At 47.0% G+C, this 13,095-nt stretch overlaps 2 protein-coding genes and 1 non-coding gene across 3 annotated transcripts; 1 reads left to right on the forward strand and 2 right to left on the reverse strand.

Moving 5' to 3' along the window:
• The first annotated feature begins 352 nt into the window (after positions 1–352).
• Positions 353–1,311, forward strand: LOC4803377 (dynein light chain 4, axonemal). The gene is made up of 3 exons (XM_001360057.3): positions 353–583; positions 656–739; positions 799–1,311. The coding sequence occupies exons 1-3, from the start codon at positions 515–517 to the stop codon at positions 961–963; spliced, it is 318 nt and encodes a 105-aa protein (XP_001360094.1). The 5' UTR covers positions 353–514; the 3' UTR covers positions 964–1,311.
• Prp8 (pre-mRNA processing factor 8) lies at positions 1,215–10,312 on the reverse strand. Its single transcript, XM_001360058.4, has 15 exons — positions 10,172–10,312; positions 9,323–9,965; positions 9,044–9,259; positions 8,760–8,972; positions 8,573–8,698; positions 7,841–8,260; positions 7,444–7,661; positions 6,309–7,360; positions 6,053–6,245; positions 5,227–5,800; positions 5,010–5,160; positions 4,773–4,949; positions 4,410–4,701; positions 2,728–4,343; positions 1,215–2,662 (listed from the first exon to the last, which is right to left on the reverse strand). Exons 2-15 carry the CDS (start codon positions 9,937–9,939, stop codon positions 1,334–1,336), a joined length of 7,194 nt encoding a protein of 2,397 aa, XP_001360095.2. The 5' UTR covers positions 9,940–9,965; positions 10,172–10,312; the 3' UTR covers positions 1,215–1,333.
• On the reverse strand, positions 8,349–8,526 carry LOC117183799 (small Cajal body-specific RNA PsiU2-55). The gene has a single exon (XR_004468977.1). It is a non-coding gene; the product is annotated as a small Cajal body-specific RNA PsiU2-55 (non-coding RNA).
• Positions 10,313–13,095: the final 2,783 nt, after the last annotated feature.

Here is a 13,095-nt window from a genome sequence, read left to right on the forward strand (position 1 = left end):
CATGCAGACTTGGCGCAAACGCAGCGCATACCGAAATTGCCTGCGCTATTAATGCATCCACCCGGCATACACTACACTCCACTCTCTGGCACCCTGAAACTCTACGGAACTCTGCGGTTGCCTTCCCAGAGCTCTGTTAATGGAGCTGGCGTCAGCTCGGAGCTGGCGCCGGAGAGTCATCGTCAGTTGTAAGTGAACCTCGCTCCTGACAAGGGGGCCAGCGAACTGAAAAATATCTAAGAACGAATTGCCATAGTAGCAAAAGTAGCCCCGTCCTAGTGGCCTGGTGCTGTCGTGACAAGTAACGAAAACAAGAATTCATAAACATTCACCCAACAGAAGTAGACACATATACATACATATATATGTACATATATATACATCCTTTCACCTTGGGTCGAGTGTCACATGTAAATCGGAATTTAACTCAATTTTTACTACATTAGTTCGCCCTGTGATTGTGTGAGGAGTCTTGCGTGGTTCGTTCAGTCGACAGTTTCAGTCAATCGAAGCCATGGCCGATGAGGGTGAAGGCGGCAAGGAGGGTGAAAAGAAAATCCTCCACGTCTATCCTCTAGTAAAGGTTTGCAGAGCAACTTAATGAACCTTACAGCACGTTCGCAAGATTAACCTCAGTATTCGATTTTTCTCGCAGCACTCGGACATGAATGAGGAAATGCGAACGGAGGCCATTGAACTGAGCATCACCGCGTGCGAGAAGTATTCGTCAAACTATGAGGTATGTGGTGGGGGCAAGCCTATTGGGTAAGCTTCACAGTTTGCCTGGTTTCGTTTCAGCAAGCAGCCAAGATCATTAAGGAGACCATGGACAAGAAGTTTGGCATCTATTGGCATGTGGTTGTTGGCGAGGGATTCGGCTTTGAGGTATCCTATGAAACAGAGAACATTCTGTACCTATTCTTCGCCGGCAATCTGGCCATTGTGTTGTGGAAGTGCTCTTAGAGAGCGAGCGAGTCACCAATCAATCAAACGTACCTAGAAACCTCCCAAAGAGAAGTTTATTTTTGTATTAACTTGAGTTTTACATACGCGAATACAATATACAAACGGCGTACCGTACAGTTAATGGACTCAAATACGCACAAGTAGCAGCAAATGCGGATGACGGATGAAGAAGGAACCAACCGACCAATACGTGTGATTTCCATGGTAACTTTGGCAACCCCCAGCCCTTCCTTCCGTTTCGATGTTGCTTCGTGAGAAAAGAATTTAATTTTATTACGAAATGTACCTAGTCGCTAACATTTTGAAAACACAAATCATAAATTGTTGGTATGCACAAAACGAAAACACGAACACCTGAACGATTCGCCTACGCATAGACATCCTCACGATCCGCGCCGGCGCCATCGCCACCATCCTCGAGGTTCGAGAAAAGCAGGAAGTGCGACGTGCGGTGCAGTTCGTGGTAGAACTCCTTTGGGTTGGCCAGCTGCAGTTCGTACTTCATGTTGGGATCGTGCCGCACTCCCATGAAATTGTAGTTCCAGCTGCTCTGCGCGGGCACCATGAAGAAGCCAAGGAACTTGTTCGACAGCAGCATCTGAACTCTTTCGTAGTGAGAAGGCAGGTAGCCCTTGGGGTTGTTTCCCTTGTCCGTGTTCTTAGAGCCCCACTCGAAGCCCGACGGGGTCAGTTTGTAAGCGGTCAGCGAGCAAGAGCCGGGAGTGAAGGAGCAGGTAATTACAATCGTCTTTTCGCCGTCCCAGTTGGAGTTCTCCTGCATTATCTTGGCATGGGTCGTGATATCCTGCGGCGATAGCTGCGGCAACTCGTTGGGCTGCGTGTGGATCCAGCCCAACGGTTCCATGTCCTTAAGGTACTGATGGGTGGGCAGGGTGTTGGGAAGGTTAATTGTCTGGTGCGTTCCCCATTGTGGAGGCATCACAATGCAGCGAATCTCCTTCACCTGCGGGTTGTCCGGCGGACTTACGCCGTAAAGATATCCCGCAATCTGTGCTCTCAAATCGGAGATGGTGACGAACTTCTTCAGTATGTTCTTGGGCAGAATGTAAGTATAGCCAGTTTCCTTGATGTCATCGGAGCTGACATATATGTGATTCGTTCGCAAATGCAGATTCGTGGCAGAGATGGCTCGCACGCGCCACTCAGTCTTCGAGCTGAAAGTCTGCGTCTCGTAATTGGATGTGGTGGAAGTGATGATCTCGTCGCCGTGTTTGTTTGTGGTGCGCGTGGTGGTCGCCGTCAGTTGATTCTGCTCCTTTGTCTGCTTCTCGATCTCTGCTATCTGCTGACGTTGCGCCGATGGCGCACTGATCTCCATGCCGAGAATAATGTCGCGGATCTCCGACTGTGTGAGTGAGGCCACGTTCACGTTGTTCTTCTTTCCGTAGTCGGCTAAAATGAGATCCTTGAGCTGCACCTCCACCTTGATCCACTCCTCATCCGTCAATGTTGGCCAGATATGATGGGCCTCGGTAATAGTGGTCTTGTCTGGCTTTAGGATGATCTTGGTGCGCTCCGTATTCACATGCAGGGCTCGTAGGATCAAAATGAGACGGCTGAACGCCGTGTACGAGGAAATTGTCTTCAGCCAGTCGTCGTAAAGATTAAAGAGCACCATTTGGGGCTCGGTGGCCTTCAGAATCAGATCACCAAACTTCTCCACTTTCAAGCAGGCCTGAAAAATAAAAATATGTATTAGTTAGATCCGTATGTCAGTAGCTGGGCATCCTAGGCACTAACCTGGAAGGGCAACTGCAGCTCAGAGCCTTTGATAACGATGTTGGGAAAGTCGAGCAAATGAACCTCGAGAGGATCAAGCATACCCTTGCGCGTCACAATGATCTGTTTCGGCTGCTCCTCCACGGGCAGCGAGCGAATCAGGGCAGCCACCTCTTCAGCCGTCTTCCACTTGGCCAACTGACCCAAACGTTTCTGCCCCGCCCATACCGAAGTGTGGATAATCTTTAGGAAAAGCTGGCCCGTCCGGGGATTGAATATAAAGATTGCGCCGTTTATCGGCTTCGTTGTCAGATTGCCCTCGAATGTCTTATGGATGGTGACGCGGTACACGTTGGTGTCGTCGACAAACCAGATGATCTGATTTGAGAAAAGTTCGCCATAGTTCTGTGAGCTCAAGTAGGGTTCCGTTGGCTCTGAGGAGTACAGCTGCAGAGCCTTGCGGATGCGCTCGCGCAGGACATAGAGGGCCGGATTGGCCTTCATGATTTTGGCCATGGCCTGCTGGATGAGAGTCTTGCAGCCAGGGAACCAATTTCCATATGCTGAGTGCAGATTGTAGGCCAGATCGATGGCAATCAGGATACCCGTGGGCGAGGGATAAATGGACATGTTGTCTGTGGTGTAATCAAGGAACTTGGCCCTCGCGTAACGCTCCACATCGTGGGAATCATAGTCTCCCCAGCGCAGCTGAATGTCTAGCCAATACTTCTGAGTGGTCGTGTTGTCCATGGTGTCCTTGGTGTCGGCCAGCAGAGAGGGTCGCGACACGTTCCACTTGTAGGCGGGGAAGAGTAAAATGTCGGCACAGGAGGAGTTCATCTTGTAGGACTTACGCGGATGGATCGTCTCCTTCTGCACCGTTTCGATTTCAAGAGCGTCCAGCTCCTGATCAAACACCTGGCACAAGTCCATTACAATGGACTCGTGTATCTTCTGCCACAAATGGGCACGGAAAATTTGAATCAGCGAAATCTTGAGCGTCGGAATTTTGCCATGCATGAATATGCCAGTCAGATCCAACTGCACCTGGAAGCCCACATAGACATTGGCGCGGTTGATCGTCGGGGACCACCAGAGTGTGAAGCGACGATTCGGGATCTGATTCAGACCAGAGCGCTGTGCATTGGTCAGTTTCTTGTACTTCATGGACTCCTCGAAGCCAGAGGCCTTCTCCCAGAACAGACCCTCCCAGGTGGGGAAATAGGTGCCCTTGAACAGAGTGTGCTCGAGAATTCCCTCCACGCCGCCCAGCGCTTGGATCATATCCGTGCGATAGTTGTTCAGGTTCCACAACTTGCCGTCGTGGCGTTGATGGGTCCACCAGAAGGGGTTTTGCTTCAGCACCTGGTACTGCTTGAACTCGGTGCGTATGCGCCAGCCCTTGTCATAGGCCAGAGTGTGGCGGTCCTTCTGGAAAAGCGTGTTGATCCGAGGAATACCCCGATCCCAGCTGTCCTCGAGGTCCTCCAGCGTGAGGCGACGGTTCTGAGCATTTGCCTCCTGGCGCTTCAGCGCATACTCCGCCCAGACGCGCTGCGAATCGATAAACTCACTCTCCCACGGCTGAATGTACCGATACAGATTCGGAATAAGCTGATCCTCGTCATGGGACATGCCTTCAAATGAAAATCCAAAGGCATTAGGAAAAAATCATCACTTGGACACATTCAAATTGAACCTACCCGATCGGAAGTGGGTTATTCCCACATCCGTCTGCTTGGACCAGCGCAGATCGGATTGCGGAATGAGAACGTGGCCCATGCTCAACATGCCGAGACCTCCCAGCTCCTTTGGAGTGTAGAACACGACGGGTGGAAAGCGCGAGGGCATTTTCGAGTTAAGGCCAATCTTGATGCGCGTCTGAATCTTGTTTTCACACTTGACCAGTAGATCCAGCAACTCCTGGGTATTGACAACAGCCTCGCGGAAGTACGTCATCAGGCCAATGAGGGCCGTGTTCCATTTGTTAACAATCTGAAGAGCAATAGAACCGTTCAAACCGTCCAAGCCGTACAGTTCTAGTACTCCGAGTCTAAAATAGTTACCTTTGTAAACGTGGTGGAACCGGAAGCCATCAAGATCTGACGCACCCGATTGTGGAAGCGTCCCAGCGATTCATCGTCCACACGCAGGAAGCATTGAGCTGTGCGCTCCTTGGTTATTTCGTTCTGCAGATTCCACACGCCATCGCGATGTGTGAACTCTTCGTTTTGGGTGCGACACTACGTGAAGAAAAGTCAATTAATAGCTGAACCTGGATTATGGATTGGAGCTATAGGAACCTTTGGCAAGATTCGACACTCAAAGCCGCTCATGTTGAACAGCAAGTTCGGATTGTCCTTGGAATAGACCGAAACAAAGGTGCTTTCCCAGCCAATGGTGGTAACAGAGCGCGGCAAGCGGTTCTTAATGTCCCAGAAGACGGCGCGGCCTCTGCAAATACATAAGAAATTACATAAGACACTTCTCTAAAAGTATTTTTGTACTTGGAAAACTAACAGATTGACGTCGTGTTTCATTAAACGCATACGAGCATCGCGGGGCCAGCATTTCTTGTTGTTGTAGCCGACAATGTTTTCATTGTTGGGATCGGGATGCTCGGTGAGATACCGCTGGATGAGGTCTCGCGCCTCCTCCGCCGAGAATCTGAAAAACAAGTGTATGCGATCGACGTAGCGACAATACAGCCGAATAGGATGTGCCGTCTCCGTGACTGCGTCCTGAAAGGTAAGAAAATCATTGGGCATTTGCGGAGGGCCGGCCATCTCGCTGGATCGATGCAGGCCCAGCACCAGGAGGTCCAGAACCAAGCCATAGTATTGCGTTATGAACGAGGAGAACTGCAGGCCACGGATGATGCCATAACTGTTGGTGTGGTTCATGTCCTTGTAGTTGATCACAACATTGTTCTTCGCCGTCATATAATCGGCGATATTATGGTCCACGATCAGGCGCAGAAGACGGTTAAGCAGGGTCAAGTCAATCTTCTCGTATAGCTTCTCAAAGCGCGACTCCAGCAGCACATTGCATTCGCCCTCGCCCACATCCCAGACCTCCTGAAGATTGTTGATGCCTAGATGAAGGAAAATAAAATCGTTCTTGCTTTAGGCCAGGGCTAGCTTCACCTTCGCTTTTGTTTTCGTTCACATGATCATTATCTGAGAGTGTAGGTGTGGGATTCAACTTTGGCGTGAGGTTTGCAACAAGGGGATGATCAAATGCATATCACTTTGCCACAAATCACACACCCAAAATGTCCACAGTCTGGATTCCTGGATACCCAGTTATCCGGGATATAAAAACTTTTTTCTTATCTAGCTTCTACCTTGACACCACTTATAGGCCAGGAGCGGCGGAGGCTCTGTGTCGCTGGGCTTGATCCAGGGGGGAAACAGCCTCCGCTTGTCTGCCTCGTACCAGAGGTACTGGTCGAGATATGCGTCCGTGATCTTCTCCAGCGGTTCCACCTCATACACGGGTATCAGATGGCTGTACAGGTCCATGAACTCAATCCCCACCTGTAATCGAAGTCAAAATCTATAGATCGAAGATCAATCGATCAAGAAATTGCTGTGACAAACCTCTTTGAAAGCCCGCTGCGTCAGCAGATGGCGCTTGATACGAGACAATGCCTCGTGAGGATTATCGTAGGCTTGTTCGATGAGACCAAGCTCCTCACGCTGGCTTTGATTCAAGCGCGACTTCACGCTGTAGGCCTCCTTTAGTCGCTCGAGTGCAAGGATCAGCAATTTTGTGTCGTGCTTGTAGGACAGCGGAGGGAATGGGATGGGCGCAAAGCGACGTGACTCCAGCCAGTGCACTGTGGTGGTGTAGATGGCCACCGCCTCCTCTGGCGATATGTATGGACCATCCTTGAGGTAGTTGTGTTGTCTTTCCTGCTCCGCCTTCAGGTAGAGACGAGTGAGGCGGCCCAGATTCTTCTTACATACGGTCTTATCCACGGTAGCACCTCGTCGGATGCGCTCTCGGTTGTAGTGGGCCGTGTTTGTCCACCAGTCCGCCTTCATTTTCACATAGCGGAGGATCATATTCTCGATGGGTATGGGGAGGCCGGGTACCTTCCACGGAATGTTGGCTTTCCAGCAGCGCCAAGCCTCCGACAGATGCTGCAGAATGGTGCGAGCCTTGTTTTGCTTAATGCCCTCAGGCATCATGTCCACGATGTCGTGCATAACAGAGGCTCGCAGCTCCAGATCGAAGTGCGACTCGACGCGCTGCTTGGTCACGGTTTTGGCTACGCCCTTGGAGTGGCGTCCTTCGAACTGACGAGACAGCAGATTTCCCAGCCAACGTTCCAGCAGGGGAGTGATGCCGCGCATAAAGAACAGCCACACCCGCCATCCGGGTGCCCAGAAACCACAACCGGGTCCCTTGCCCACGGGTCCCGTATTAAAGCGGTAGTAGATCAAATGCTTCAGATCCTTGCACATTCTTATCTGCCTCATCAGCTTGTACTTATAACGATACATGCCAGTGAGCTGACCGACATGCGCGAATATGTACTGCAGGCCATCGGATAGCTGGAAAGCATCCACATTATTCAAGCGATACTGCACGTGGGAGTCGATGATGAGCTTGGTCAGACGCAGGATCTCTCGGCACAAATGAAACGCTAAAATACAGAAAACACACTCCAATCAATCTGATATATCCTATAGATAATCCTATAGAGTTGCGAGTATCCCAACAACTTACCGTTGCCGAAACGTGACTTTTTGCGCTCTTTGGTAGTCAATGTCTTGACCGGCTTCAAGTTGAAATTATAGTCCAGATGCAAATAGTTAAGATTTTTGCGATGAATCAAGAGATTTAGCATGTTGTATCCCTGACGGCACACCTGCAATCCAGCCTCAACCCAATCCAACGTGGTGGTCTGGAAGAACTTTGTGGCCTTGAAGGACCGGAACAGGTATCTGCAAATGAGAATATATATTGGAATATGACTATGTCTTGCTACCAGCAACAGCTTTGAGTCTGTCAAGAACGGTGCCTTCACGGAAGGATAAACACGAACATCGAACGATCGACTCGGCTGAGGAGATTCATGCATTGTACCCTCCGGAACCGATTTTAATTGAAATATATATCTTACCGTTTCTTTTGCGGCTTGGGCTTTCGGTGCTTCAGAGCATTTAGTACATAATATTTCAGCAATTTCTGATAGCTGACGCGCACTTTTACCGGATGGCCAGGTGGACAGTGCTCCTTGTACCAGCACTTGACCAACGGCACATCAATGGCTCGACGGGAGCGACCGGAACGCATGTTGAAAGGGCGCGGAGCCCATAGCAAAGCAATTCCATTGGCGGTGTTGTCGGTGTAAAGCGGCGTGTCCTGCAGGAACGGCTGCACTTCATCCGGGAGCGTAAAGTCCTCATCGTCATCAGGCAGGGGTTCCTGCAGCTTGGAATTTACATTGCGATGCGAAATGGGATTGATGAGCGGATCAAAGTAAAACGCAGGCAAATCGGGATCTTCAGTCTTGATGTAGACCACGTTGGGTGTGTGATACCTGAAAGTAAAACATAAACATGCGAAATTAATTAATGCGAAATAGTAAAATCTTTGCGGAGAATCCTAGAAGCATTCTCGCCCTTTTCCAGTGTATGCAAGTATCAGCAGCAACGATTTATGCTGTTCAATCATCACGAACATATTCATTGCAACTCCCTTTAATCGCTAAATTAGTAGTAAGCTGGGAGTGTTTCGTTTATCTACCGCGATGCGAAACGTTTCCAGTGAAGTTCTCAACTGGCAACGCATCAAGCAACGCGCAAATTCAGTAGTTGCACAGATACCCATTCCCTCTCTCCCACTTACTTACCAGCTTAGATGCACAAAGTGCGGCATATTGTTGTACAGGTAGGGAAAAGCAATACGATACTCCGTGCGAATTGGTTGGCGGATGATCACCTTATTTATGTCGTTGAACTCGTTCCAGTCCTCATCGCTGGAAGGAAAAACGGGTTTAAGCAAGGACCAAGATGTGGCGTTGGAAATGCCTTCGTTACCCAACATTATTATCCTTGATGAGTGGCTCGAATTTGGGCCCGCCCGGTATAGCCATGTTCAGAGCCTTCGCGGTAAAGAAACTCTTCGGGTCAAATAGGTAAAAGAAGTTGTTATCGACCAGGTCCGTGAGCAACTGGTTCGCCAGGCGATAAAGAGTAGCCAATTGAGGCAGGGACAGATTCCACTTGCGGTAGGTAGACCCATTCACATAGCTGGAATGGTGGTCAGAATGGCGCAGCGGTATTACACGATACGGAATCAATTTACTTAGGATAGAACTCACGGCGTGTCTACGAGGGGACGATGGTCGTAGAACCATTTGTACACGGCATTGTCTTCATCATTATCGAGCTCAATTTGAATGGCTTCCAATGGCTCCACATCCAGTACGTTGTCCGCATAGTCCAGCGGTGGTTCTTCATCGTCAAACGGCGGAAATCGCATACGCTTGAAGTGGCGACGATCACGCTTCTCGCGACGCATCATTATCCACATTGTTCTGGTGAGAAAATCATTTTTGATATGAGCATAAATCCCATTTAGGAAATCGAATACGTCTTACCCCCACTGAGCAATGTAAACCGGCTCAATAACCCATGGTATTTCGTTAACAAAGGTTATGGCACCAGTGATATGGTACAGCACCTGTACGTCCCGGATCTGCTCCCATGGCATGGGCATATTTTCCAGCAGCTTCAGCACTGCATGTGGCATGTACTTCAGAGCGCCCAAATAAACCCGCTTGTCATGGCGATACTTGCGCGAGGTCATGTCACCATGATCGCGTATAATTTTTCTTATATGCTCCGGCGGCATGTCTTCCTTCTGTGTGTCGACGAAGCCGAACTTTCGCTTCTCAGCGAAACGCTTGGACTGCAGATTTTGCCACTTTAGCGCCTTCTCCTGCAGTTTATCCTCCGTAAGTATGTCCGGCTTTGGCGTGGGAATTTGCCCCAGCCCAGACTGCCCCTGGCCTGCGGCCGGAATTGGTATGCCATTAGAATGGCCGCTGGCTGGCGGTAAGGGTGCTCCTGGTGGTGGTATTTGTTGTATCTGGTTGGCCATCTGCTGCTGCGCATGCAATTGTGCCTGCTGTGCGTGTGCAGCCGCGTATGCCTGCTGGGCCATCAATTGAGCGGCCCATGCATTTTGTGGTATCATGTACGGCGGAATGGACATCTTTTAGTTGCATGCAATGCCCAGTCCTGTTCGTTCGGTAAAGGATAGAACATTTAGTATGACACAAATGCACATGTACTTATGTACACGTTTTCTCAGAGCGAAACGTCGATGCCGCCGCCACCAGCGGCTTTTGCAATTTTCACCACGCAGAAATGCCACAAAAGTGTGGTTTTAAACACAAATTTTAGTCTTAAATGAAAAGAGACACTCTTCCCAAGCCGGCACTTACCCAGATTACACCTTCAATTTACTGCTTCACCAACAATTAATTAACAATTAACAATTTTCCCGGTTTTGCAAAATTTTTTTCAATGCGGCAGCCATTTCTAGTGCGACCGCGGATTTATCGTTAAAAATTATACGGTCCGACCCTTCGAAAAATACCAAAACATACCGTCTTACTTTAAAAATATACCGTAAATATACTGACGAGCTCAAGTTCTATTATACATATTCCTCGTTTTTGATCTTCTGTGGAACATTAATTGCTATATAGAACATTTATCCATGCCCACATAGTTTTATCCAATTAATTCATCAATTTTGTATTTAACTGGCTTATTTTAACTACTTGCTTTTATTGCATTTTGCGTAAAAAAGGTTTTAGCGAAAAAGGTCAAACAAATGAAACTTAATAAAACCTAAGAGAAAAATCGTTCCAATTGCTCAATTTCTTTATTCCGTTGAATAATGCTGCCTAACTAAAACCCTTAGTTCTGCCCACATAATTTTAGCCCATTGATGAATAAATTTTCTACACAATTGGTTAGTTTTTAGTACTTACTTTTGTTGTATTTTGTCTAAAAAAAGGCATAAACAAAACAGTTCAACAAAAAAAAAACAGTAGCAATGTTGCTGGTATTTGAAGACATGATGCGTGTATAGCCTTTGTACACCATATTTCGTTAATTTCATATGAAGATGAATCGTAATTTATAAAGAGCTTTTCTAAAATTTATATTCTTTAGACATATTCATGTATATTGTTAGTATCTTGTATATATTCATCTCGATCCTGATACCTACGGAGCCTGTGATGACAAACATTTTCTCAACTCTAAGACATCCTTTTCCCTAGGGTATAAGCTCTAACCATACAGTATATATGTAGTGGTATAAGGTAGGGTTGCCGGTAATCAATGTTGTCAACCGGTTATTCACCAATAAATACTCGTTTATTATCTTCCGTCGAATATTCTCATTTATATAGATCTCTCAGTTTTGCCCAGATCATTTTATATGGTTGATGAATCAATTTAAATCAGGATTAGCTACTTTTAAGTACTTGCATGTTTTTGTTTTGAAAAAAACACGGTTTTAGTCGCAGTGCTGTGACGTCAATGCTGCTAATATTTGCACTCATTTGTTGTCAACCAGGGTATAAACATTTGTAATTAATAAAGACCTGGTCTTAGATTTTTTGTCTATTCATGCATTTGATTAGATTCTTGCTCATAAATCCTGATCCCAGTAACAGTTCTTGGTATCTGTAAGAAGAATAATAATTTCAAAATATCGTTTAATAAAATAAATAAAAGAGACTGACTAGTTTCTGCATTAATTAGAGCCTGGGATGACAAATATTTTCTCAGTTCTATAACATCTATTTCCCACAGGGTATGTGAACATGGAATTAGCAACATGTGTGCGTCAACCGGGTAAAAGAGGTCCTTACCCGATTCAAGTTCTGTTTTTTTTTTATCTGGACGTTGACATGCAATGACTGCATCTTTCAAGAGGCGATGCAGTTACTGCACCGGCAAGTGGCCCGTGTGACACCAGCAGAAGGCTGTTACGCGCGGATCCCAGGCAAAACGCAGCCCTCCTCGCGCCCAACCGACCGAGGGGCGCTGCCGCAAGACGCGCGGTGCGTAGCCAAACCAAACGCGAACATGCAAGAAAGATAGCTATTAGACTAACATTCGAGGAAAATTAGCACTAAACTTACTAAGAAACTAAGCATGCAATCAAAATACAAATACCACTACAGTTACTAATTATTAGAAAGGTGTGTAAGGATTAATAATTTAATAAGAGGAAGAGAATTAGTATTGGATATAATATGGTAGAGGGAATTATAATCCGAGCATAAGACCCTAAACGGTTCATGCAAAGAATAATTCGATCTACAAAGTGGAAGGAACAACGGTATAAAATTTCTAGTCAGTCTAACAGGAATCGTGAAGTTTATGCGGCTCAACAGATCAGGGCTGTCTATGTCACCCCTGATCAAGTTGTGCATAAATATCACACCAAGCATTATTCTACGGTTAACTAAGGATGGGAGGTTTACTAATAATAGTCTACTAGAGTAAGATTCTTAAGAGTCTTACACCCGCATCCCAGTTAAGGCCCCGCAGAGCAAAGAGTAAAAAGTTTTTCTGTACTGATTCTATACGGTCCTGGTGTACTTTGTACTGAGGGCACCATACACAGGAGCCGTATTCTAAGATCGGACGAACAAGCGAGGTATAGAGAGTCTTTCTTATATAGGGGTCGTCAAATTCCTTTGACCACCTCTTTATAAACCCAAGCACGCCCATGGCCTTATTTACCATGGTAGAAATGTGTTCGGAAAACTTTAACTTGGGGTCTAACATAACACCCAGATCATCCACCAGGGTAATTCTCTCAAGATAACCGCCAAATAGGGTGTTGGGAGCCAACAAAGGGCTAGAACGATGAAATGTCATAACTTTGCACTTCGAGGCATTAAGGTGTAACAAGTTTGCACAACACCATGACTGAAAGCTATTGAGATCGGATTGCAAGCGAGAATGAAATGAAATGTCCTTGTACTGGACACAGAGCTTAACATCATCCGCATACATAAGTACTCGAGAGTATGTTAATACTGAAGGTAAGTCATTAATAAAGAGTGTGAAGAGTAAGGGGCCTAGATGGCTGCCCTGTGGTACTCCCGAAGAAACCTTTACTGGTAAAGAGAGGGAGTTTTTGAAGAGGACTCTTTGAGACCTAGAACAAAGATAGCTAGAAATCCATCTCAGGAGGTTGGGCGGAAACCCTAAAAGGTCAAGTTTATGTGCTAAAAGGGAATGGTTTACAGAGTCGAATGCTTTACTAAAGTCGGTGTAAATAACATCCGTCTGTAAGCCTTTAATAATGAAAGAGGTAAACTCTAACAAGTTCGTG

The sequence above is a fragment of the Drosophila pseudoobscura genome, chromosome 3 (assembly GCF_009870125.1).
Source record: "Drosophila pseudoobscura strain MV-25-SWS-2005 chromosome 3, UCI_Dpse_MV25, whole genome shotgun sequence".
Classification (NCBI taxonomy): domain Eukaryota; kingdom Metazoa; phylum Arthropoda; class Insecta; order Diptera; family Drosophilidae; genus Drosophila; species Drosophila pseudoobscura.

Excerpts from the sequence above, each read along its gene's own strand:
- Prp8 (XM_001360058.4), bottom strand. The coding sequence starts at position 9,939 with ATGTCCATTCCGCCGTACATGATACCACAAAATGCATGGGCCGCTCAA. Across the intron at positions 8,973-9,043 it reads CGTCCCCTCGTAGACACGCC|CTATGTGAATGGGTCTACCT; the intron begins GTGAGTTCTATC and ends CCACCATTCCAG. Across the intron at positions 7,361-7,443 it reads AAAGTCACGTTTCGGCAACG|CGTTTCATTTGTGCCGAGAG; the intron begins GTAAGTTGTTGG and ends TCTGTATTTTAG.
- LOC4803377 (XM_001360057.3), top strand. The coding sequence starts at position 515 with ATGGCCGATGAGGGTGAAGGCGGCAAGGAGGGTGAAAAGAAAATCCTC. Across the intron at positions 584-655 it reads ACGTCTATCCTCTAGTAAAG|CACTCGGACATGAATGAGGA; the intron begins GTTTGCAGAGCA and ends TTTTTCTCGCAG. Across the intron at positions 740-798 it reads AGTATTCGTCAAACTATGAG|CAAGCAGCCAAGATCATTAA; the intron begins GTATGTGGTGGG and ends GTTTCGTTTCAG.